This window comes from Pleurodeles waltl, chromosome 10 (genome assembly GCF_031143425.1).
Source record: "Pleurodeles waltl isolate 20211129_DDA chromosome 10, aPleWal1.hap1.20221129, whole genome shotgun sequence".
NCBI lineage: Eukaryota > Metazoa > Chordata > Amphibia > Caudata > Salamandridae > Pleurodeles > Pleurodeles waltl.
Genome location: NC_090449.1, coordinates 26676079 through 26703449, shown reverse-complemented (window position 1 = coordinate 26703449; position 27371 = coordinate 26676079). Strand labels below are relative to the sequence as shown.

At 48.8% G+C, this 27371-nt stretch overlaps 1 protein-coding gene across 2 annotated transcripts in view; it reads left to right on the top strand.

The window, feature by feature from the left end:
- The window catches only part of GRIPAP1 (GRIP1 associated protein 1), a 485545-nt gene extending 461753 nt beyond the window's left edge, over window positions 1-23792 (top strand). For both annotated transcript variants that reach the window (XM_069209507.1, XM_069209509.1), the window contains one exon: window positions 21372-23792. In XM_069209507.1, the coding sequence (XP_069065608.1) occupies window positions 21372-21464 (93 nt within the window). In that variant the 3' untranslated portion in view covers window positions 21465-23792. The remainder of the gene's footprint in view (window positions 1-21371) is intronic.
- The last annotated feature ends 3579 nt before the right edge of the window (window positions 23793-27371 follow it).

Sequence of the window (27371 nt, the reverse complement as noted above, 5' to 3'; positions counted from 1 at the left end):
CAGCATGTCTGGGGGGGGATCTAAGGACTGGACGCTGGTGGTGCACGGCTCCCAGCATGTCTGGGGGGGGGGGGGGGTCTAAGGACTGGACGCTGGTGGTGCATGGCTCCCAGCACGTCTGGGGGGGGTCTAAGGACTGGACGCTGGTGGTGCATGGCTCCCAGCACGTCTGGGGGGGGGTCTAAGGACTGGACGCTGGTGGTGCATGGCTCCCAGCACGTCTGGGGGGGGATCTAAGGACTGGACGCTGGTGGTGCACGGCTCCCAGCATGTCTGGGGGGGGATCTAAGGACTGGACGCTGGTGGTGCATGGCTCCCAGCATGTCTGGGGGGGGGGGGGGGTCTAAGGACTGGACGCTCTCTATGCAAAGAGAAAAGATGCACAGAGTTGTCAGGCAGAGTTTCTTGGGGGACAGTAGGACGGTGGTGCGGAGGGAGTCTGTAGTGCAAAGGGTACCAGTCCAGTGTCAGATCCTGGGCACGTGGTGTAAAGCGTTGTGTCGTGGATTGGAAGGTGGCGCCCCCACCAGCTCGCAGGTTTCGTTTTTGCCTATTGAGCTAGCACCTCGATTACGTGTTGTACGTGGACGGTAGAGAGAGATGGGGCCCCTTTGCCCATGCTGGACTAAGGTGAGCAGATGCCCAGCCAGTGTGGCTTAGCCACTGGCACTGAAAGAGTAGGGCCCATACACAAGTGCCCCTGTGGGTGCTGTAGCCAGGGGTCCGGTGAGCTGTGGTTGCCTTTCTTACATTCTGTCCTTTCTGAGGCGTGCACCCTGCCGGGTCAGGAGTGTGGATCCTTCTTGGGAAGATCCAGGATCAAGAAGGTCCCTGATACTGTTGACAAGGATATGTTGTGCCCCGTAGTACCCCTCGCACAAGTGTGCCACCCCGTACCAACGGGTAGACGAGTGCAGTCTGACGAGAAATTTTCATTGCACACGTGGGAAAGCAAATCCCCATATGACTATATCACATACATGTGCTCTGAATTTAAAGATTGCTTACGATTTTGGTTGCAGGGAACGTACAATTTCAGAGCAGACCTGCAGCATGTCTAAAATTGGTCTAGAAGGCAGTTACTTTTCAATTTTACAGGGGATTCATTCTGGGCAGGGTTTCTATCAGAAATAAAGCATTGAAAGCCAGTTTGCAAGAGATTCTACCCTTGCATTTAAATTGTCAGGCAAGTGAAATTCCTGGTTTGTTATTACCACTGGTTGCATCTCACTCGTTAGGAAGACTCTTTGAGCAGACTGTGTTTGTCATCTTTTCTGCTCACTCGTGCACCTAATTTGGGATTTCTGTCCCCTTTTGATAGTGCTGGCTGACGGCTTCCCAATTGTGTGGCCTCAGATGGCCCCTCTATATTCCCACCGCAGATGTTTTAGGCAAGACGATGGATCGCCTGCCTGCGATAAGCACAGCTGTTTGTGCTCCTGCCATTGGGAAGCCCTCTAAAAGTCACGTTGTTACTGCCCGCTACATAGTGCTTATTTTGAGCCAGTGCTTTCAGGTGCTGGGCACTGGCATTAATTATCAACATTAGCACTTATGACGTTCTGACACACAGTGGCGATTACTGTCTAATTAAAATAGGAACACAACAGTTAATAATTAAATATACATTAAGAATGAACAAGCCATTCTTATATTTTTTTGGTCCTGCAATAGCCTGAATTGTCACACTTGTAGGTGTGTTAGTGCTGTTACTGGCAGCGCTGACAGGGACAGTGGGTGGTGCAAGGTACAGTGGCCTCCTGACGAGGACCCTGGCAGTTATTTATTTTTATTAAACAAATGAAACACATTTACATCTTACACTGTAGTAGCACGGGCTAGATTTTGTGCACAACGGTGGGCGCAAGGCCTTGCTATTCAGCACAGGAGAGGTTTACGGGTCAGTTTTGTAAGAATAAGACGAGTTGCAAGGCTGAAGAGGACCAGCAAGGCCCAGGGGACTCGACCCAAGGAGGGGATTCTGGGGTGACTCTCAGCAGTGGGGAGAGTCACAAGAAGAGGTTGTAGCCCCGACAGGCATCCCACTGGCAGCAGGCACAGCAGTTGCAGTGAGGCTCACTCAGCACACTTGAAGATGAGTCCCATGTCGCTGAAGCAGCAGAGAGGAGACTGTGCTTGGCAGGGAGAAGTGCCTGGGGCCGGGGCTACACAAAGCCTGACGATCTCTTGGAGCAGGAGCAAACAAGCCTTAGTAGCTGCAAGAGTCATGGTGCACAGGGGTGCTGTCCTGGAAAGAGAGGCAATGGCTTACCGTCTCCCAAGTTGAACAGCTGGCAGAGAGGACCCCAGACTACCACTTGTGATGCAGGATCCACGCAGTTCCGGAGGAGATCAGATCCACGCAGCCGGTCGTTGTTGCAGTTGGTGCCTGCAGATGCTGGGAAGTGACTCCTTCATTCCAAAGGAGATTCCTTCTTACTTCTTGGTGCAGGCTGAAGTCTCGTCGACCTCAGAGGATGCACAGCTGGGGAGATGTTGCAGTTTCTGGAAGGAGCTGGAGAAACAATGTTGCAAAGCAGAGTTGTCGCTGAACTTGTAGATTGTTGGTTCCTGTAGAGTCCAGTTGCGGTTACAGTGGCCAGCAGATGAACTAAATGTTGCAGAAGAGTCCTGCTGGAATCTTGCACATCAAATCTGAGGACCCACCCAAGAGGGAGACCCTAAATAGTCCAGGAAGGGGGATTGGTCACCTACCAGGGTGACCACCTATTGGGAGGGTGCTGTGACGTCACGTACCTCATCTGGCTACTCAGATGCTCCCAGGGGCTTCTTCACATCTTGGATTCAAGATGGCAGAACCAAGTGGCCACATGAAGGAGCACTGGGCGCCACCCCTGGGGTGGTGATGGACAGGGGAGTGGTCACTCCCCTTTCCTTTGTCCAGTTTCGCGTCAGAGCAGGGACAGAGGGTCCCTGGACTGGTGCAAACCAGTTTATGCAAGGCGGGCACAAAATGTGCCCTTCAAAGCAAAGCCAGTGGCTTGAGGAGGCTACCCCTCCCAAGCCAGTCACACCTATTTCCAAAGGGAGAGGGTGTTACCTCCCTCCTCCAAAGGAAATCCTTTGTTCTGCCTTCCCCTGCTTGAGCTGGTCAAGAAGCAGGAGGGCAGAACCCTGTCTGTGGGGTGGGTGCAGCGTAGGTTGCCTGGAAACCCCCTGAAGACTGGTGGGAACAATATTGGGGGTCCTCTAAGCAGTCCCCCAAAGTGCATGGAATCATACAACCAATACTGGTAACAGTATTGGGGTATGAATCTGACATGTTTGATACCAAACATGCCTGGGTTCAGAGTTACCATTATGTAACTGGACATAGGTCCTGTGTCCAGTAAACGGGTAAATGGCTTCCCTGCACTTACAAAGTCCAGTACAATGGATCTGGAGTTCGTAGGGGCACCTCTGCTCAAGCAGGGGGTGCCCTCACACACAGGTACCTTCACCCTGCCCTCTGGGCTACGAGGGCCTGCCATTGGGGTGACTTACAGTGACCAGGTGCAGTGACCTGTAGTGAAAAGGGTGCATGCACCTTTTCACGCAGACTGCAATGGCAGGCCTGCAGACACATTTTGCATGGGCTCCCATGGGTGGCACAATACATGCTGCAGCCCATGGGGAAGCCCTGGTGCCCCAATACCCTGGGTACCTAGGTACCATATACCATAGACTTATATGGGGGCACCAGTATGCCAATTGTGCAGTGTGCAAAGTCCTAGGCAACCACATTTAGAGAGAGAGAGAGCACAATCACTGGGGTCCTGGTTAGCAGTCAAAGCACACTGACAGCAGGCAAAAAGTGGGGGTAACCATGCCAAAAAGAGGGTACTTTCCTACAAATTTCTTCTCGTATAACAAGCGAGGGATCATTGACCTCAGAGGATGCACAGCTGGGGAAATGTTGCAGTTTCTGGAAGGAGCTGGAGAAACAATGTTGCAAAGCAGAGTTGTCGCTGAACTTGTAGATTGTTGGTTCCTGTAGAGTCCAGTTGCGGTTACAGTGGCCAGCAGATGAACTAAATGTTGCAGAAGAGTCCTGCTGGAATCTTGCACATCAAATCTGAGGACCCACCCAAGAGGGAGACCCTAAATAGTCCAGGAAGGGGGATTGGTCACCTACCAGGGTGACCACCTATTGGGAGGGTGCTGTGACGTCACGTACCTCATCTGGCTACTCAGATGCTCCCAGGGGCTTCTTCACATCTTGGATTCAAGATGGCAGAACCAAGTGGCCACATGAAGGAGCACTGGGCGCCACCCCTGGGGTGGTGATGGACAGGGGAGTGGTCACTCCCCTTTCCTTTGTCCAGTTTCGCGTCAGAGCAGGGACAGAGGGTCCCTGGACTGGTGCAAACCAGTTTATGCAAGGCGGGCACAAAATGTGCCCTTCAAAGCAAAGCCAGTGGCTTGAGGAGGCTACCCCTCCCAAGCCAGTCACACCTATTTCCAAAGGGAGAGGGTGTTACCTCCCTCCTCCAAAGGAAATCCTTTGTTCTGCCTTCCCCTGCTTGAGCTGGTCAAGAAGCAGGAGGGCAGAACCCTGTCTGTGGGGTGGGTGCAGCGTAGGTTGCCTGGAAACCCCCTGAAGACTGGTGGGAACAATATTGGGGGTCCTCTAAGCAGTCCCCCAAAGTGCATGGAATCATACAACCAATACTGGTAACAGTATTGGGGTATGAATCTGACATGTTTGATACCAAACATGCCTGGGTTCAGAGTTACCATTATGTAACTGGACATAGGTCCTGTGTCCAGTAAACGGGTAAATGGCTTCCCTGCACTTACAAAGTCCAGTACAATGGATCTGGAGTTCGTAGGGGCACCTCTGCTCAAGCAGGGGGTGCCCTCACACACAGGTACCTTCACCCTGCCCTCTGGGCTACGAGGGCCTGCCATTGGGGTGACTTACAGTGACCAGGTGCAGTGACCTGTAGTGAAAAGGGTGCATGCACCTTTTCACGCAGACTGCAATGGCAGGCCTGCAGACACATTTTGCATGGGCTCCCATGGGTGGCACAATACATGCTGCAGCCCATGGGGAAGCCCTGGTGCCCCAATACCCTGGGTACCTAGGTACCATATACCATAGACTTATATGGGGGCACCAGTATGCCAATTGTGCAGTGTGCAAAGTCCTAGGCAACCACATTTAGAGAGAGAGAGAGCACAATCACTGGGGTCCTGGTTAGCAGTCAAAGCACACTGACAGCAGGCAAAAAGTGGGGGTAACCATGCCAAAAAGAGGGTACTTTCCTACAAATTTCTTCTCGTATAACAAGCGAGGGATCATTGAACCTGCTAATATTTCTGACATTTATAATGCTATCCAGCATTTACCACCCTTGTCAACCAAACAAAACTGGGCATTTCTAGTCAAGACTTATTGTGATGCTCCATCCCACCTTTAACGCACCTCTGATTACTAGGCTTGAGGTACCCACCTTTTGACTTTATGCGTGGCCGAGTACATCCCTCAGTAGCTTTAGTACTTGTAGTAGCATCCTTATCAGTTAAACATGCTTATTACTTTGCTCTTTGAGAACCTGGACGTATTGCAACTTTTCTTTGCATCTTCACCCCCTGCTTTGTAATGCACTCACTGGATGTATTCCTAGGATGCAGAATATTTAAGCTGAACGAGTTGTCCATCACTGCTTTTTTTCTTTTTTATAGAAGCTATTTTCAGCAATGAGTGAGTTCCCCATTTTTCAGGACACCCTGTTTTCTTTACTTGAACTAACAACACTGGAGTTACCTTACTTCTACTAGGCCAGTTAACCCCTCCAATCGCCTTTTGCTGAAGAGAGATTTTGGGTTCCTCTGACATCTGGTGGGTCTAGAACAGTAGGTCTTAAATGGAAAGGAGCCACTAGCCTCAGGGATCTACCAAGTACATTCATGCACAAGATGAGAAGGGAGAAAATAATGCTGTTTTTTCTCACCTCTCTTCAGCTCCCCTCTTTCCCAGTCACAAATTGAGAAAAAGGCTGGCCTCAGTGTTGATCCTGACTGGGCTTATCCTACTGGCTGCTCCTTGTCAACCTGTCTTCTCACTTCCCACAAAGGTTCAAAACAAAGACAACACACTTCCAACCACACATCCTACATGGTGTAGCGTGCTACTCATGTAGGTAAGTGCTTCAGTGCCCCACATATGGTTAGTAAGCGCTCTACAATACAGTATTCAGTCTCGTTCCCCTGCTAGGTCAGGCTGCTGTTGTGGGAAGGCGGCGTCCAACATTTTGGTGAGCTATGATTACCTCTGCTCCTGGAACCCCCTACCATATACTCCACGTGCAGTCCCCTGCATGGTGTCTCTCATGCTTGTGTTGGTACAAATGGGATTGGAGTCAGTGGATTATTGGTAAAACAGAATGTGTTTGGGGCTTTTGATGCCTTCTGTTTGTCCCCTTTCTATCCAGCATTCTCTAGGGGGCTCACCTGTATCCTCTTCCACTTCTTTCCCTTTTATGGCACTCCACTTCTGTTTTACACTGGCAATGAATGTATTTTCATGTAGCACTTCCTACAACAGTATTCGAGTTATATGTTATTGAGATAAGGTGTTACTATTACATAATTTAATGCTATTCAGTACACCAAACTTGCTCGAAAGCTGAGCTAGCCTTGCCAGAATTTAGAGTTATGATTTGGAGATTTACAAATACAAGAGGAAAGCAATAAAGCGAGCCTTCTTACCAGCGGCTTTCTCGTGGAACACCCTATCCCGTGCCCTGCTGCCATTGTACAGGCCTTCTCCTCTGGCTACTGAAGCCAGGTCACGTCGCCATTTTTTAGTCATTCACTTATCCTGTATGCCATACCCTGGAGGCCATTCCACCGCCTCTCCTTTAGGCAGCCTTGCACCATAACACTACACCTGCAGTGCATTTGCAAGCAGCACCAGTACTTACCACTATAATCCATTAACCTATGTCCTTGAATCCAGGCAGGTCAATTCCTTGCAACAAATCCTTTGTGTACTCATTACCCTGCAGTGGATAGAACCTCCGGAGAGGAGCCCAGTACTCATGTTTCGGTCTATGCAGCAAGGTCTTGGGTTTATTTCCAAAGTTTGATCCGCGGAGAACCCCCACACATATTTCGGTGAGATCAGACTAGGACTGCTGTTCCTCTGTATGTAAGGCCTGATACTGCTCACCAGTTAACCATGACCTGTTGTCCTGCTGTGGTTAAATATCGAACAGGAAGGTCCGGTGGGGGCACTGAAACCACTTGTCCTGAATGGGTAGGGCCTTCTAGCGATGAGCACAGCTGGAGAGTAATGACCTGAGCCAAAGGTCTGAACTGAGGTCAAATAAAAATTGTGTGTAGGTTCAGGAAGTTGTTTCTCACACTGTACCCCGAGTATCCACTTCTGGGAATGGGGCAAACCAAGGCCGCTCCAGTAAATTATAGGCCGGCCCATTAAACTGGTAACAGCTTTAAAAGAATATGACTCTTTATCTCAATAGTTAGACCCCCCTTGAGTTCTCATCAATTAGTCCAGTTAGAGAAAATGAAGGAACCGGCGGAGCCCACCTGTAGCGAAGCACATGAACTTGAATGGGGTGGACCGAAATGCTCCTAGCATGTGCCTAGGGGCCTAGCATGGTCAGTAAGATTGAGGGGATGTGAGCTTCAGATTTCCCAACAATCAGGCTGGCATATAATGTTAAAATATATTATACAACAAGCAGGGCGCATGCGAGGGGCTTAAAAGGCAGTGGGAAGGGGGAAGAATGTGGATTGGTAGGAGTACTAAGTGAGAGAAACACAATATTTTGTAAAATAATCAACATTTTTAGAGCATTCAAAACAGAGGAGTGTGTATGTGCGTTTTTTTCCTCTGTGTGTGTGTGTGTATGCAAAAATCCCATGTGAAATCCGACAGACACCTCACCATACCCGACTATTCTTGTCCAACTATTCTTCAGAAAATACACTTATTGGGAGGGGCGGGGTGTAACACCCCCTCTGAAGCTACGCCCCTGCATGTGCAGAGACACAGATGTGGCTGGATAGCTACAAAATTCAATCTCTGGATAGGCAGAGTTAAACCTTTGACTCCTAGACTTAGTTCTACCACTGCAGTGGATTCCCATTTGGAAAGCAGGTGGAGATAGCACCTCTTTGAGGTGGAGGCAACCAGCTACACTGCTCCATGTGGAAGCGCGGGTGGCGCGACCACTGTTGAATTCATTCCACAGCGGGGTTAAACTGGATAGCTGCGATAGAAACACAGGGGCGGAGGAGAGCTGGAGGAGGGAGAACTGTTGCCTCGGTTTACTGCACTTGAGTAAGCCATCTTGGACAAGACGAGGGTCACACAGCGAATACCAGCTCTCAGCCTGCAGAACTCTGAGCTGCTTTAAGCTGAAGTTGACGTGGACAGCGATACCGGGCAGAGAGGCGAAATTAGGCGCTAGAGAGGCTTCTGTCAGAGGAAAGAGCTCTGCAAACAGAGCCTGCCTGTGGGCATCTAGGCTGAGTGTCCATCTGCGAGCAGAGCCTTAAATAAAGCATGCCCAGAGGGTACCGAGCCTGGCATACTTTCCTTCTTCCCAGACTTTTAGCCTTATTTCTCTTTCCCATACATGGACTGTGGCGGTGAAAAGGATTGTCCAGCAGAGCTCTCACCTTCTACAAAAAAGAGAATGATTGCTACATTCACTCTATGTGAATTGAATGCATTTCACTGTGCCCCTCTAAGGTGAATGAATTGCAATCACTATTACGTTCAGTTTGTCCATGAATAGTAATGACTACATTAAGTGTCCCTCAGTGGCGAATGAATGTCAATGACTACATTCACTTTGTCCCTCCAAGTGAATGAACGCAGAGAACTACATTCATTGTGTCACTAAGGTGAATGAATAGCAATGACTGCGTTCACTTTGTCCCTTTAAGGTGAATGAGCAGCAATGACTACGTTCAGTTTGTCCCTCTGAGATGAATGAATAGCAGTGACTGCATTCATTTTGTCCCTCCAGCGTGAATGAATAGCAAACACTGTAAACTGTTGGATACTTGTAATCACAGATTCCTCGCCCATGGAATATTCCCCAGGCTTCGAACCGCATCCAGAAGTTTTAATAACCTTGCTCCCACATGCTGCTCGTCATGTGCAGCTCCACGTTGGCCTTCTTCCGCTCTGAAGTGTCGCAGCGGGCTACTTCTAAGCACTACCTCTACGTTCTGATGTTGTTTCCTTTCTTTCTGCACCTTCATATCCAGATCCGGAACACCGATCGCTATTGTCAATGCCTGATTCTTTTTTCAATTCTTTTCAGTGCACAACAGAACAATGTCCCCACGAGCACTACATTCAAACTATGACTTGTCTGTCAGGTGCAGATGTTGGAGATGGACCCACATGATGCATGTCTCTTGTATTTCTGCTCGGGCAGGACTCCAAGTTGTGTGAGAAATGGGCCCTTATGTACTCAAAGGAGATCTGGGATTGTGGAGCAATGCTGTACGGCGTCGAGCATCAAAAGAAGTCCCAGCCTTCATGCAGGTCCCATTCCCAGGTCGAAGACGTGGAATCCTTCCCGCTCTCAAGGCCTCTCCCACAACATGTGCTCATCGAACTCATCCAGTAGTTTAAGAAGTCAGAGTGGAGCTCAACCCCATTCCACCACTCAGTCCACAGAGAAGTCAGGAGAATGTCAGTGTTCAAACTGATCCTGCTCCACATCGCAGAGCTGATTCCCCAACTTTTCTTGTTTCACCCTGAATTTCCTGGGCCATCGGCAACACTTCAGGAGGTCTAGGCCTTTATGGAGGGCATGTGTTGTATTTTTGGCACTGTTCGAATTCTGCTGACATGCCTTCCGGTCCCAAGGACCTGCAGCGGAATCCACTTGGTTTCCTGATGGCAGATCCATCCTCAGCACTGTCTGTCTCCCTCGAACCCGCCTCGGATTCCGTACCAACTCCTGTGCTGAACCTTCTTTGGGTATCACACCAACTCCGGGGCTGGCATCTTTTCCAGCTCCACTATCTATTCTGGTCCCATCTCCACTGATGTCAGTCCTAACATTACCTGCGCTGGAGGTCAAGCCGCTGCTGACTCCGCAGTCTGACCTCAAGCCCAATCTGCTTCAACGCTGACCGTGGGGGCACTCCACTCAAGCATACCCAATTCCAGTACACAGTGATTCTGACAAATCTCTTCCCTTGCCACAAGGCCTTCATTAGAGGCTTCATCAACTTTGTGGTTCGGACTCTGTTGAACTGGACAATGATGATGGGAATGGCTTACCCCCACACCATGATGATAACATTTACATTAACCTGCAGGAGAGCAATGGTCTGGATACCTACCCGGACACAAGGTTGGAGTCATCCTGTGGGCCATCTACAGAAGAGAGAGCATCCTTTGCTCTCTTGATTAAGCATGCAGTTGCAATATTGGGCCTACATCTCTCTTGAGTGGAAGTCAAGACAACTGGCCATATGGAGTTTTTGCAGCTGGGACTAGCTTCATTTTAGCCCTTACTTCCATTAATAAAGCCCTGACTGACACCCTTATAGGTACCTGGGAGAAGGCCTGCTTTTGGCCATCAGTGAATCGGCAGGTGACCAGACATTGCAGACCAGCACTGGGCGATCCAGAATTTTACACTGCAACTGACTCTGGAGAGTTTGGTAGTGAAGGCGTCCACCTGCAAAGTTAACCATAATGCATTTCCTATGACCCACCCCACCCCAACCCTCACCCCCAGATAGGGAGTTGAAATGGTTTGAGGCGTTTGGTGAGCAGATGTTTTTCTCCTCCGTATGCCTATTAGGCCACTATGCACACACTCTTTGGGACTTGAGTAGTAAGGTATTGCTGACGGTTCTGGAGACGTTTTGGGTCTTTTGGCTAAAACCATTGAGGACGGTCATGATGCAGCCAAGTATGTATTTAGAGCTGGCCTGGATACTAGTAACTGCTTGGGCCAGGCGATGGGAGGCAGAATCAGATATTTTCTTCCATGGTGGCAGAGGACATTAGTTTGTCTTTTCCGAGTGCCATAGAAGGGCAGAGGCTCTCATTCTATTTTGGACCTTCACCCTCTGAATGCTTACTCTGGAGAAACAAATTTGAAATGCTGACTCTGGCTCACTTTCTGTTTGCCCTGGATCCGGTCTACCGGATTGCCTTGGACCTACAGGATTTGTACTTTCATGTGCCTGGCCTGTAGTCATGCAAACGTTACCTGCGGCCAGGAGCAATTTGTTTGCCATGCTCTCCTTTGGCCTTGGGTGTTCACAAATGTAATGGCAGTGATCACTGCCCATCTTTGGGATACCAGTTTGCCACTATCTTGACGACTGGCTGATGAAGATGGGCTTGCCACAATCATTCGTGGACCACCTCCAGACAACTACGAATTGCTTGGAAGTGTTGGGTTTCTTAATCAACGAGACAAAGTCACACCTGACTACCTGACTACTTCGCAAAGGCTTCCTTTTATAAAGGGGGTTGTTGCTTTGTTGCAACAAACATATCAGCCTAGGTTCAGGATGTCTCCATGAGCAACTCTGACACTTCTGCGCATGCTGCTCTTAAGCATCCTACGTGTCCAATTTGCCAGGCAGAATATGCTGGTTCTTCAGAGGGGTCTGATATTTCAGTGGGCATGATGGCATTCAGGTTTCAGAGGAGACCTCACAAGATCTGCAGTGGTGTCTGCTCTACTGCAACCTGACCAGCGGCAAACCCCTCTCCCTTGCCCTCCCAGAGCTGACATGGTGATGGATGCATCTCTGCTGGACTGTGGGGGTTATCTAGGAGAATAGAAAATCCAAGTACTCTGGCAGAAACCCGGCTCCACATACTTTTATTGGAGCGTAGACCATTTACCTGGTGTTGAATGCCTTGCAACTGTCGAAAAAGGTAAGGCCGGTTCAGGCTGTCACAGACACCACCACTATGTGGTACTACAACAAGCAGGGCAGAGTGCAGGCCTGTGCCAAGGGGAATTGCACCTCCTTAAGCTGGCTGGAGTGTTGGGGCATTTTTCTGATTGTGAACTATCTGACAGGATCTTTGAACACCTGGGCTGACAAGCTCAGCCGATGGCAGTTGCTGGATTATGAATGGCAGTTACATCCAGAGGTAGAGCAGGAAATCTTCTGACAGTGGGGAGAGCTTTGACTGGATCTTTTTGCCACTGTCAAGAACATTCAATGTCAAGACTTCTGCGTGCTGGAGTTACCAAGAATGCTCTTGTTAAGAGTTGCATTTAAGCTAAACTGGATCAGGAGGCTCCTGCACGCCTGATTTCTCAAGAGGTTGAAGAAAGACTGGGCCTAAGTCATCCTACTGGCTCCAGTTTGGTCCAGGAGAGTGAGGTAACCAGAACCTATAGGCATGAGCATTTGTCCTCCAATCAGGCTACCTTTTTGGAAGCATTGTCTGTCGCAGCAGCAAGACAGGGCTCTGACCCCAAACCTGTGCAATCAACCTCTCCAGGAGTGGGAATTGAGTGGTGACAGTTGATTGCATTAGATGTGCCCCCCTGTGGTTGTGGTGTTTGTGGATGTCACCCTCACATCCAGGTGTCCTGCTACAAAGTCCATCCTTGCTAGATGCAGTGTCTTGTTGTGGTGTTCACAAGCCAAACTGTCAGATCTACTACTGTTTGTTTTGTTCTTCACTCAGCAATATATTGCAGTGGGCACTCTTGAAGTCTGTCAGCCCTTTCCACTTTTTTGCATTTTCAAGACTAACCGCCCTTATTTAAATCACCTATTGTTATGTGGTTTATTAAAGATTTGACATGTGTTCTCTTCTGAACCATTTGTGATGCCACAGTTGGCTCATAGTTTGGTCCTGACTTTTATGTGTACGCCCTTCAAACCCATACACAGCCGCCTGCTGTGGCTTCTCACGCTCAAGTCTTTCTCCTTGCGATCATTTCAGCTCAACCTGTGAGTGAGCTCCAGGCTCTATCCATGCAGCTACCCTGCACCACCGTTTTCCTCAGACACGCTGATGACGAGCACCAGGATGGCCTTCTTGCTGAAAGTTGTGGCTCCGTTTCCATTGGGCAATCCACCACCCTCCTAATAATCTTTGCTCTAACGCACCCCTTCGAAAGAGCAGGAGAGACTGCACTGACTGGATCCTAGGAGAGCTCTAAGCATTTATATTAATCGCAACAAGGTCCATCAAGTAGACAATCAGCTCCTTGTGGGATTCTGTGGACCAAAGAAAGGAAAGGTGGTGCAAAAAAGGACTCGGTCACAGAGGATAGTCCTCAACACTTAGACCTGCTAAGCAATTGGCCAAGAAGAAGCCTTGGAAAGGGCTGAGAGCAAGGCTTCTACCATTGTATTGGTGTGTGGAATACCTGGTCTTGACACCTGCCAAGCCTCAATGTAGGTGTCCGTGCATATGTTCACCAAGCCCTACTGCCTTGACTGTTGTTCTGACAGGAAGGGCATTTTGCCTGACCTTTTGTTCTGAGCCTACTCCACACATCCTCCACCTTGGGGAGGCACTGCTTTCCCGTCTATTCTAAAGGAGACGAATCCAGGGTTATAAGTTCAGAAGAACAAGTTGGGTACCTTTGGTAACCCTATTGCTGGTGGTTACTAACTATCTAACTTAAGATTTGTCACTGCGCCCCATTACCATCTTCTGTGGCATAGTTTCTTTCATTTAAAAAAGTTCCAATTTAGAGATCTGCACACTGGCACCTCTGATTGGTTTGTGCTCTATGTCCAAGAGTGCAGAAAGAGTGAAGTAAGAAACTGACATCTGCATGCAGTGGGGGAGCGTACATATTGCTGCTCTGCCCCATCACTTTGGGGTGAAACTAGGCCAGCATGGAACCACATAATGTCACCTAGGGGTCCGTGAGAGCACTGCTATTTTAATTTTCGGATCCAGTCTATTGCCTGAGAAATATTCCAAAGCAAGGAATCTACTGTTAAATAAGGTATCCCCTGGAAAAAGCAATTACAGCATTGACTGAGAACTTGTATGGTGAGTGACTAAAAATTAACAAAGAATGAGTGTCAGTTACCACATTACTTGCCTTGCTATGGGTTAAATGAGTAGCTATAGCCCTAATCACTGTATACATCTGATGTGAATGACTGGCATTCATCACCTTTAATGTGTCCATGATTCTAAGCAGAATGGACAATAAGTAACACTTTTTCTATGTTCTATGTTGAATGTTCATGACAACAAACCGATTCATTAGATGTTCCACAACAATTCTGAGTCTCTATTGTAGGAAGCTACCTCTGTATATACTATATCAAAAGGAGGTATAGTGTGCACAGAGTCCATTGTAGGCTCAACAGAGGCTAAAGTAGATCATACTAATGCTCTCTTTTGTGGTACTGTGGTCAAGCAGTTAGGATTATCAGAGGGTAGTGAAAGCATTTGTTTTACACATACATTCAAGAAATGAGGCACACACTCAATGACAAACTCCAGGCCAATGTTTTTATATAGCAAAAATATATTTTGTTAACTTTATTTCTAGAACTCAAAGGATCTTTGTTGCAGGTAAGTACAGTTGTAAGTTTGTATCAAGCTTATATATCAAATGTACTTTGCTTAGGTTTTTGCAGATAAAACCGTTTACAAGTAAGTAACACTTTTCAATTTCAAAAAAGACACTGCAATTTCTCATAGGAACCAATGCAGCCCTAGAGGAGAAAAAGTGTTAGCACAGTAAACAGGTAAGTACTCGACTTACGATCCCAATCTTCGGAGGTTAGGATGTTTACAGGTCAAAGTTCAAGTTGACTGCAAAAGTGCACCACCAGCAACACAGGGCTGGCCGGGTGCAGAGGTCAAAGTTGGTGTCAGGTTTTCAATGGAATCCTATGAGGACTGGGGGCACTTGGAAAGAAGCAGGTTGCAGGTAAGTACCCACGACTTCAGGGCAGAGACCTGGGGGATTTAGATGAGCGTTGGGGAGCCGCAGGTCAGCACCAAACACACATCTTCACTGGCACAGAGGCGGCCGGGTGCAGGGTGCAAACACAGCGTCGGGCACCCAATGCTTTTCAATGGCGGAACATTGGGGATCACATAGATGCTGCAGGCTGCATCCGGGTGGTAGGTCCAGGAAAACCAAAGGCTTAAGGCTGTAAGTCCTGCTAGAGGGGTGACTTACCTATGCCACAGGCAGTGGTTGGTAGGCATGGCACCCAGAGAGGGATGCCATGTCAAATTTACCTTTTGCTCCCCACCAGCACACACAAGGTGCAATGACAGTGTGCGTGTGCTTGGTGAGGGGTCCCTTAGGTTGGCATAATACATGCCACAGCCCTTAGGGACCATCCCTGCCCACAGAGCCCTTGGTACAGCTGGTACTTTTTACTAGGGTCTTGGCTGTCTGCCAATTATGGAAACAATGGACTAGCTTAGGGAAAGAATACTGGTGCTGGGGCCCGGATAGCAGGATCCCAGCACACACTAAGTCAAGTCAGTATCAATATCAGGCTAAAGTGGGGTTAACCATGCCAAAACAGACACTATTCTACATCTATAATGAACTGCCACAATAATGTGTGCAGTATATTGAGCACCACTGTGTCGCAAAAGTAAGTATATATTGGTAAGTTGAGATTTACTATTGTTATTAATAGTATTATTAATTCCTTTTGGTATGTAACGCAAAATGTTGCAAAGCTCCGGGCACTGTGCAACTTTCAACCTGTGATGTGGCCTGATGTTTCTGTTTATCAGACTGTGTTGTACTCATGGTGGGACATTCGCCCCCTGTCTGTATCAGATTGTCAACTCTCTAAAACCATGTGCCACACACTACAAATGTGCTGCCTTCAGCACTGGCCTGAAACCTACAGCCCCAGTCTGTGTTGCATCTAGGTAATGTGCTTCTTTCAGCATGGTTGTGGCATGACGCATCCTGTATTGCTTAAACTTACCTTACCTTTGAATTTCCCCAGGTGTCAGATTGGATATGGAGGATTTTTCGTGAGCAGTACCCGTGCACGGCAATAGGTGGCGTCGATCGGCTCCATGCGGCATCTTGGCGCGCTGACATCAGTTCTTTTCTTTCCGAACCACTCAGTTTTGATCCGTAGAAGAGCTTACCCCTCTGTCTTTTTTTTTCTTTTTTTTTTTTCGAAGTTTTGTTTGAGGTCTTCGATGAAGACAAGTTTTAAAATGTGTGGCACGTGTCACTGTTTAATGTCTGTTACGGATCAGCACCTCATGTGTCTGTGGTGTCTGGAGAGTGACCACAATTCTAAGTTGTGCTCTGACTGCCGGGCCATGGCACCGAAGGCTTTGAGGGAGCAATCCCTAAATCTGCTAGCAGCCAGCAGGTGAGTCTGCGTCACGCAATTCTTCTGAGGTCTCAGTCCCGGTCGAGAGGAAGGTACCAGGACCACTCCAGGAGCCCCAGGTCGTCTTCATCCCACTCAAAATCTTTGGGACACTCTGGTAAGAGGCACAAAAAAAACAGAAGAAATCAAAGTGTGCTTCAACTTCTCCTCGTGCGTCAGCTGGCGCGACGAAGGAACATCAGCATTCGAGGCACAGCTCTTCCGAGCCTACTCCAGGGTTGACTCCGAACCTCCCCGCTTTTCTTGGAGCCAGAGTAACCTGTGTTCAACTCAAGGAGTTATACGAGGCCATGCACTTCTCCCTTTTGCTAGCCAACCCCTCTGGAGCACCTTCGGGCCCCACTGGGTGAGGGGAGGGCCATCTGGTTCCGCACCAACGGCTCCAAACCTCAGATGGGCCTCCATGGATCCGATCATGGATTCGGACCGGCGCCGGTCATGCCAATTTGACCTTCGCTGAAGCCGATGTTCCCAACGCCTCTGGTACCAGCCCCATTTGAATCCCTGAATCTGAAATGAGCCAGAACAGAGTCGACTGAGACAAATTCCAGTGCAGGAAGGAGCCATGTGTCCAAAGTTGGTGTCTCAGCTTTATTCTGAAGGCCTCAGGGAAGAATGAGAGGGGTCACTGGACCCTTTAAAGTACCAGTCAGAAGTTCAGGATTTGGACTGATGTGAGGAGCTGGATGATGCCAGTGGCCTGGACACATCTCCAGATGTCGGCATGCTTTCTTCCCCTACCGTGGCTGTGGGGGAGGGAGCTGCATATGCTATGGTGGTGAAAAGGGTGGCTGAAGACCTGGACCTCGAGATACCCTCGGTGGCAGTCAAGACTAACCTCTTGACAGAAGTGCTAAAGCCAGGAGAACCCCTGCTCCCTTTCAATGAAGCACTGACGGTTCCTTCTGGGAACCTGGTCTAAGCCCAGCACAGGGGCTCCTGTGAATAGGACGATTGTTCGCTGCCATCGCCCAGCACCCGAAGGCTCAAACTTCCCTACTGAACACCCCACCCCAGAGAGTTTGCTTCTACCTCCCATAGCGTGTTCCCTGCCGCACCCCCAGACAGGGAATCCAAGAGGCTGGATAGCTTTGGAAAGAACATGTTTTCTTCCACCTTGCGTCGTGGTCATTGAACACCGCATGTTTATTGGGCCACTGTTCCTACGCACTCTGGGACACTGTTGCGCAGGTGCTCCCACAGGTTCCGGAGCAGGCCCGGGCCATTATCTCGCAAACAGTTAAGGACGGGAGAAACTTGGCAAAGTTCACTATTTGCTGTGGTTTAAACATGACCAACTCTTTAGGCAGACACCACGCCTGGCTCGGGATGTCCAGGCTTCCCTCATGGACATGCCTTTTGATGGCAACAGTCTCTTCAGTAGCATCAGGGGAATCTCTCTGACGTGGCCCAGATCTCAGAGGGAACTACAAGGGATCTGCAGTGGTGGTTGACGAACTGCAATTGGGTCAGAAGCAGACCCCCTCCCTTCCCCAACCAGATCTCACAGTAGTGACAGATAAATCACTCTGGGATAGGGTGGCCATCTGGGAGAGGTGGAGATCACAGGTCTCGGCCGAATCCGGACTCCATATCAACTTGTTAATGCTCCAGGCGATCCCACTGGCATTGAAAGCCTTTCTACCCTCCATCAAGGGAAAGCTATTGCCATTGTTCACGAACGACACAACCGCCATGTGGTACTACAACAAACAGGGCTGCGTGAGGTCGTGGACCCTTAGTTAAGAGGCCCTGTGTCTCTGGACATGGCTGGAACAGCACGGGATATCCCTTGTGGTTCAACATCTGGCAGGATCCCTGAATACCAGAGCAGAAGGACTCAGCCGCAGAAGCCCAGCAGATCACGAGTGCTGTCTCCATCCAGAAGTGGCCCAAGGTCTCTTTCAGCAGTGGGAGAGCCTTGGTTAGATCTGTTTGCCTCCACATACAATGCGCAATGTCAGCAGTTTTGTGCGCTGGAGTTTCCAAGGCAGCTTTTGCTTGGAGATGCTTTCATCTTCAGTGGCTCAGGCCTGTACGCCTTTCCACCCATACCACTCCTGCCCAGAGTTCTCAAGAAGATCAGGAACAAAGGGGCCCAAGTCATACTAGTGGCTCCGGACGGGGCATGGAGAGTCAGTTATCCCAAGCTTCTGAACATTAGCAGTGATTCTCCGATCAGGCTGCCCCTTCGAGAGGATCGTCTGTTGCAGCATTAGGGGACAAACCTGTCAACACTCTGCCTTCTTGCGTGGCGATTGAGGGGCGACAGCTGACAGCTTTAAACCTTCCTTCCGAAGTCTGCAATGTTATTCTGGCAGCCAGATGTCTCTCCATCAAAACGTATACACCTGCCAATGGAAGGAATTTGTATTATATTGTACAGAAATGTCTATTGGCTCGCTTTCTACTTCCCTTTCAGATCTCCTTTTTATTCTTACCCCTGCCCAGCAGGGCTCTGCTTTGGGTACTCTGAAGGGTTATATTTCTGCCCTGTCTGCCTTCCTGTGGCTGCCTGACCAACTCTTTTTATTTAAATCCCTTATTGTAAGTAGATTTCTGAAGGGTCTTGTACATGTTTCCTCCTCCTTTCATTATGCCTCATTAGAACCTTAATTTGGTCCTCTCATTTTTGATGTCTGCTCCTTTCGAGCTTCTTCAATATTGTCCCCTCTGGCTGCTCATGATCAAAATAGCATTTCTTGTGGCAATTACATCTGCCCGAAGTGTGAGTGAGCTGCAGTTTTTATCATCCAAGCCGCCATTTTTCGAGACAAACTGGTGTTTCGCACTAGGGCCTCTTTCCTCCCAAAAGTAGTAACACCATTTCATGTGGGCAAATATGTCCCCCTGCTCACTTTTTACACTCCTCCACAACCCTAAGAGAAGAGGAGTGACTCCACAGTCTGAACCCAAAAAGAGCATTGTCATTCTATACCGCACACAAGAGATCCGGGTGGACGACCAACTTTTCGTGTGGTTTGTTGGGGCGACGAAAGGTCAGGCAGTGCAAAAATGAACCATCTCTTGATGGGTCATCCTCTGCATCAAAATCAGCTACACATTGGCCAAGGAGCAAACCCCTGAGGGCTTGGGAGCTCATTCCACCAGAGCCAAAGCTGCGACCACTGCGTTATCACGTGGAGTTCCAGTCCCGGACATCTGCCAGATAGCAACATGGGCTTCCCTGCATATGTTCACCAAACACTACTGCCTGCACAGTCAGGTCTGCAGGGAATGGCATTTTGCCCGTCGGTCCTGCAGTACTTCCTAGTTTAAATTTGTCAGCAGTCCCTCAATTGGGGACTGTACTACTTGGATATCTATTCAGAGGTAAGGAATCTGTGTCTAGAAGTCTCTATCCAATAAACCAGTTACTTACCTTCAGTAATACCTTATCTTGTAGAGACAATGGCCCTCATTACGACTTTGGCGGTCTTTATACAAGACCCCCAAAGCGCGGGCGCCAGAAGACCACCAGTGCTGGCGGTCTTCCGACCACCATATTACAAGTACTGCAGGATTTCCGTCACATTTTGGGCGGAAATCCTCCAGTGATCGTGCTGGCGGTCGGAGGCGCATGGGCGGTTCCACCAGTGGCCCCGACCCGCCAGAAGGACTCCACCAGCCGTATTATGACCTGTAATAAGGCCTGGGTGTGTCCTAATGGCGGGGCGCTGCCGGCGGTGGAAGCTGTTCTCTGCTTGATGACCTCCTCGCCGGACAAGGTAAGTCGATCGTCCGACAGGGGAGGGAGGTGTGGTGGGTGCGTGTGAGGGTGTTGTCTGCATGTGTGAATGTAAGTGTGTATGGGTGTGTGTATGTGTGTATGATTGTTGAAGTGAGTGCGTGTAAGGATGCTTGTGAGTGAGTGCTTATATGGATGCTTGTGAGTGAATGCATGTATGGATGCTTGTGAGTGTATGTGTGTATGTAAGTGTTGGTGAATGAGCGGGGTGCCTGTGGGTGTCTGTATGCGGGGTGGGGGAAGGAGAATGCTGTACTGGTGGGGGGGGGGAGGGTGCTGTACTGGTAGGGGGGTGCTGTTCTGGTAGGGGGTTTGGGGGTTTTGGTATGGAGGGGGGTTGGGAGGGGTATTGGGCTTGCAGGGGTGGGGGAGTCATCTGCCTCTGACAGGAATGACATTTCCTGTCACCAGTAGCCTTTCTGCCAGGGTTTTTGTTGCGGAGCTACTGCCGCGGAAACCCTGGTGGAAAGCTGACTCCTAATACCAGTGGTGGTCTTCATTGGACCGCCGGATCGGAGATACTAACCTCAGGCCCCGTGGGTCCAACCGCCCTGGCGGGGATGTGGCGGGTTGGCAGAGACCAACGGTGAGACCGCCACCGTGGACCGCCAGGGTCATAATGATGGCCAAAATCTAGCAGTGGATACTTTACCGACCAACCCGTCCTTCCAGCTCTGTGGACGCATTTCTAGGGTTAGGGATGACCCCTTTCAGGGCTCTTGTTTGGACACACCAGTGTCAGTGCACTTCTTGGCTCCGATGTCCAGGCGTCGAAAGTCGTGAACAGTAAATGACATCAGCGTGCCAAGGTGGCCTGAAACCTACAACCCCATTCTGTGTTGCATCTAGGTAATGTGCTTCTTTCAGCACGGTTGTGGCATGACACATCCGTAGACTATGCTGGCGATGCCGCGTGGAACCGATTGATACCTCCTACTGGCACACAGGGTACTGCTCACTAATAATATTCCTGATCCAGTCTGACACCTGGGAAAATTCAAAGGTAAGAAATCTGTGGCTAGAAATTGTCTCTACTGGACAAGGCATTACTGAAGGTAAGTAGCTTGTTTGTTGCCGCGGGAAGAAACAGATCTGTTCGGTGTGCAGTGTCTGTTCTGGGAAGACGTGAGTAGCTCATGTTTTGCTCCTGATAATATGGAATTGTGGCAGACTGCGCATTGCGAGGTGTTTACATCATTTTGCTGGTCACAGTTTATGCCTGTGTGGTCCCTTCCGGTTGGTATGCTGATGTTTGTCTCCTCTTTCGTTGCAGGACCTCGAGGTGCTTTCCCAGGAGATCGTGCGGCTCAGCAAGGAGTGTGTGCCCAGTCCTGAGAGCGGCCCGGGCCCCGCCACCAGCAGCTGAGGTTCTCCATCCTTGACCTGGAGGCCGAGTTGAACTCTTGGTGTTCATGGCAGGGCATGGTGTCAGTGGCTCCCTTTCCATCCAGGTTCCATCGGTGGCACCAGCGGCCCTGCCCACTCCGGACGCTGCTTCTTCTCTTCTGCCTAGTGTTTGTGGCCAGTGAGAGGACATAGCCCCCTCTCTCATCCTGCTCCACGCCCCCGCCTGGCCACCCCATGGGGCATCTCTTTCTGCATGGTGGAGGCTCCTGTCCACCTACTGGGGCCTTGTGGGTGAACGTAGAAGTCGCTGGGGGGTTTGTGGGCACGCCGTGTACTTCTGCTCCTGCCACCTGTGCCCTCAGTCATGGCAGCTTGAGCTGGAGGAGGGCACGAGCTGGCTACTGTTTTTATAAGATGGGACCCGTTACTGAAGACTTTGGACCAAAGGCTTGTGAGCCGTGAGGGCGTGCTTCTCCTAGGGCAGCTGCAGTATGTCTCCGGTGGTACCTGGGCTGTTCCATGCACGGACTGTGGGGACGGGCTCGTTTAATGTTCTTAATCTTACCCGTGCTTCTGTAGATCTCCCTTTAATGCCCAGGGCAGTCACCTGAACGCCCACAACAAATTCACATAGGAAAAGGTTTCTGTACGAGACTCCCCGCTGGCAATGCGTCCCTAGGCACGCTGAGAACTAAGGGGGTTATTACAACTTTGGAGGAGGTGTTAATCCGTCCCAAAAGTGACGGTAAAGTGACGGATATACCACCAGCCGTATTACGAGTTCCATAGGATATAATGGACCTGTAATACGGCTGGTGGTATATCCGTCATTTTACCGTCACTTTTGGGACGGATTAACACCTCCTCCAAAGTTGTAATAACTCCCTAAGTTATTTCTCTAGGGAATCCACCGCATGGGCCTAGCAGTGCTGTGGAACCACACAGGGGAGGTGTTCGGCCACAACGTGGCCTGGGCCTCTATGCTTCTCTTCTGCATAAAAAGCTTCTCTTCAGGATGTGAGACACTTCTGGTTAACTTCACTGCCTCTGAGCTGCAGGTTGGATTCATGGCAGCTCGCTCTGTCCGCCCGGCTGCAGGTGGAGATGAAGCAGGAGTGTGGTGTGTCTGGGTTCGCCATGGCGGGTTAGTGTGTGTGTGGGGGTTTGGGTGCGCGTGGAACACCCGCTCAGTGGGTTCACGTTTCAGGTTCTACCTGTGGCCGGTTGTATGCCCTCCTGCCTTTTATTGAATGTCTGGGTTTTTAGCTGGGCGCTTGTGTGTCACTGCCCCGGCGTCTTACCTACAAATGCTGTGTATTATCACTTAGGATGGGGAGCGCCTGCTCTTGCATCAGTGTGCTTCTGCGGGTTCTGTGCCGGTAGCAGTCACGCTGCTTCTATTTGTTTAGGTTGCATGTGATGTCTTTGGGTGTCTGTGCTCTGTGCTTCAGATTTTCTTTGTTTCACATTGTCAAGTGGGACCTGTCTGTGACGGATGTTTTACTGCGGTTCCGGACACCCTGGTCGCTGTATAGTTGTTTTGTTTTTTGCTGTCTCTGAGGCTGGGTTGGTTTGCCTGATTGTTTTGGGGGTTCTGTTTGTGTTTCTGCGTGACTGCATTTATGTGTGTGCTTATCTTGTGTGTGCGAGAGACTGGATTTATTTCAGTGGATCATCTGTTTTTTCCGTAGTGTCACTTGTATGCGTCTTCTAGTATGTTTTAGACTAGGGTTATAAAGGATGTATTTTGAGCCTGGGGATTGCTGCAAGTGTCAGACAGTGTGTGTGCGCTTGTAGCGAACTGTGTGATTGGCGGGTCAGTGAATGGGTGTATATTTCTGGCGATGCCTGTGGCCAGTTGCCTACACGTGTTGCGTAGGTGATGCTTGGTGCAGCGTACGAGTGCCTAGTTACTTGGAGATTTCTCCTGTGATTACCGCTCGGTCTCTGCTTCATGGGGAGGGGTTTGTGTGGCTGTGGTCTGGTGATTAAGGCTTAATCTGTTTGTGATGTCACGATGAAAGTGGAGAATTGTCAAAAGCCCACACACCCATTAAATAATGGAATGATATGTTGCAGAAATTAGCTCGGTGGCGCTGCAGAGTTCAGATCGTTATATACAAAGCAGTCCCTTCTTTCATCACCTGAGTGCATGCATCGTCCATGTCCTCATTACTTGCCTTGTGCCTAGTCTGGTTGCATGTGTTTTACCCACTCCGGCCGGGGTACATTTCAAGCCTGAAAATGCACCGTCTTTGTCCTAAATACACAAATCATTGTATTGCTTGCCTGATTACACGCTGGCCTGGTTGCATGTATCATATTAAATCGCAAAATGCACGCTGTAGCTGATCTAACTGCATGCATGTTACTTGCCTTGGTCTAATTACGTGCAGCCTACCTGGCCTGATTATGTGCCTCAAACTTTGCCTGGTTGATTGCATCATGCTTCTCCCAGTTACATGCATCATACCTGGTCTTATTACGTGATTTGTACCTGGCCTGACTACAGGCATGAGGTCTGACCCTATGTATCAGACCTTACCTGACTGCAAGCATCTTTCCTGCTGTACCTTCATTACATGCATTGTATATGACTTGATTGTATGCATTACATGCATCATACCTGAACCAATTGCCACGGTTGATCCTGTCCTCAATACAAGCATCAGACCAGAGCAGATGCACTGACCTTTCCTCCTTACATGCATCATACCTCCACCATTGCGTTCATTGATCCTACCCTTGTTACATGCATCACACATAGTTAACCGCATGCATCATATTTAGCAAGACTCTGTACCTTGTATTTTCCTTGAATTCCTGCATCTAACGGACCAGATAAGAGTCATCAAACACGGCCTGAGGCTGACCAGACAGCACCCATATTCCTGAGCTTGTGACAAGCATGTGCGTCAATGAGAGCATCTCCAGGGCTTGTGTGAGAACATGCCAGTTGCAGTGCATGCTGCGTTCTGATCTGGAGCTGCCGGAATCGAGTTCAGATCACAATGAGTTGAGTCATTTGGCATGGGTGCCTCTGCTGCTAGTTTGTATGTGCTGCCAAGAATATATTTTGGAGTATCTAGCCTGTTATTTTATTGGTGTGTATCTGCTGTGATTGTACGTGTGGGATTTCCAGGTTCTTTCTTCTAGGTCGATTTCCAGATTCAGCCATTGTTTGATGTTGAGTGTGTGGCGTCTGTTTGTGGGCATGTGTGATCCCGGCTACTGAGCTCACTGGCCAATCTGACTTCCAATCCACAGCTCTTGCAACCCTCCACATCTTTCCCAAGTGATGGACAAATGCATGACACCACCTTGTTTTTCCAAGCACAGTCACCTCATGTTCTTGACAGCTAGTGTTGGCCAGGACATCCAGATCTTGAGAGTTCCTGGTCTTTGCCAAGAAGTGGGCAAATGCAGAACACTGATTCGTTACTCAAGTAAAGCTGCTTCATGTGCCTTTCTTAGGAGCACATGGGTTTAGGCAGGAGGCGAGCAAATGCATGGCACCGACTTGTTAGTCAAGCAGAATCACTTCATGTCCACTTCTTGTGATCCCAGGTCGCTCCCACTGCACTGGGGCAGGGTGTCAGGCCACCAGATAGACTGTTGCAGTAGATTAGGAGGTGAGATCCTTTTTACATTTTTGAATTGTGGCCGATGCACAAGGCCTTGGGAGGATCGCAGACATTGCATCTTCAGCTCCAACAGTGGCAGATGTTTGCTTCACCTCTGGGACCCATTTCCCATCTAATGAGCTGCCTCTGCTTCGGTTCAACTGTACCCTGTGGAAGTCTCCTCTCTGCGGGGTGGAAAGCTGAGTCATCAGCTGGTTTTCTTTTTTGCAATTTTGGGTCTTGCATAAAATCAACTCTACCGTCCACATCACATCAACCATTTATTTTCACACAATGGCCTCTGTTCTCTGAGGTTTTGCCACAAAACCGTTTTCTACCTTTCATTTCCTATCTCATATCACCAACAAGTTGTTTGCGTTAGCTGAGTGATGTTCCAAAGAATCAGTCTCTAGGCCCTGCATGGCATCGCACGCGATGTGTTGTTTTACAGGCAACAGAACTGTGTTTTGGTAATGTTGTGTGGTGAATGTAAATAATTCTTGTTCTAGATACTTGGAGACACTTATTTGTTTAGATGATCAGGGAATGGAGACAGATTTTTGTGTTCTTCAGAATGTTGTAAAAATGGAAACGCTTCAGTTCGTTCAGAGAAGGTGGAGGGTCTTCTACTGTCATACAAAAACTGGAAAAGGTTCTGTTATGTCATGTAGCGAATGGAAACAGTGCTTCTGGGGTGCCTCAAAGACAATGGGAATCGTTCTTCTGCTCTGCCACAAAGACAATGGAAACAGTTATTCCAGGGTGCCTCAAAGATAATGGAAACAGCTCTCCTGATGTGCAGCAAAGACAATGGAAACAGTTCTCTGCATTGTAAAAATAATGTAATCAATTATTTTACGTTGTACAGGAAACAGAGACTTTAATTTAATTATTTAGTACTCCTAAGGGAAGCAGCACTGGTTACGACATAAAGATTGGAAACCGTTTTTACTGTAAGCTGTACACACAATGGAAGCCGTCTTCGCTTAAGCTGCACAGAGGCAGAAGTAGTTTTTCTGTTTTGCCACACGGAGAATGGAGACATCTCTGATTAAGTCATAAGAAAAAGAAACAGTTCTTCAGTTATGATGTACATAGAATGGAAACAGTTCTTCAGTTATTACTTACATCGAATGGGAACAGTTCTTCAGTTATGACGTACATAGAATGGAAACAGTTAATCAGTTATGACATACATAGAATGGAAACAGTTCTGTTATGTTGTCCGGAGCGTGTAAACTGTTTTTAGGTTTAGACATGTAAAGAGTATAATATAAAGAGTAGAAGCAAATCTTGGCTATGTTTTATGGAGAATGAAACAGTTTTTCAATTATGTCGTACAGACAATTGGAACAGTTCTTTGAATACGTTCTGCAAGCAAAGAAAATGATTACTCCGTGAAATGGTACAGGGAAATTTCCTGAACGATATCTTTTAGAAATCATGCTAGTTCATGTATGACATCACAAGCAAATTATTGGGCAGCCCTGAAAAGGTTATCATTGTCCGACAACTGAATGGCTTATATTCCTTGCACAATATCACCAATAAATGTTCCTTCTATGTACAGCATCACTGAGAAGTGGTTCCATTACTCTGACTTCACCTAGAAACTGTCTCTGTTCCCGACATGACAACACAAAACATAGAATTACAAATCGATAACAGCGAATTACAGGGATGTTTCTCATTGAGGGGTCCTGTGCTGTCACCCAGAGCCTTGAGGTGAAAAACAACTTTGTTACTCACTTGCATAATTTTGCTACACGTGCCCCCCCCTCCCCTTTTCCCCCGCATCATCTCTTCCTGCTTTCAATGGTCATCGGAGTACTTGGATAGCCATGCGTGGCAGTCTCTCCTGCTTGTCCCAATTGTAAAGCGAAAGAATAACTCGCCGCCAGCTACACCCACCACCTTCTGTGCCATCTCATGCCCTTCCTCAGCTGTATCTGCTCCTTACCCTCAAAGCACAGAGCTGTTGCTGTGCTGCCAGGTTCCTAAAGAGGCCTGTCAGAACAGACACTTGCTATCTCATGCCAGTGACTAACCATTCTCACATTCTCGCTTGTGCCTCTGTGAGAGCCATACATAACATTCCTTCTGACGTCTCCATGAAATAGTCCTCTCCCTCTATGGCATCACCGAAAAGCTGTTGAATGAATGGGTGACTTTCTTTTCACAAAACCTATTACTTTCAAAGCATTAACATTCCCTCCAGGAGATAACTAACATAGTTTTGGTTCCCTATAGTCCATGGTTTCCGTGCCCTTTATGACAACAATGATGCACAGGTGTCATTCCCC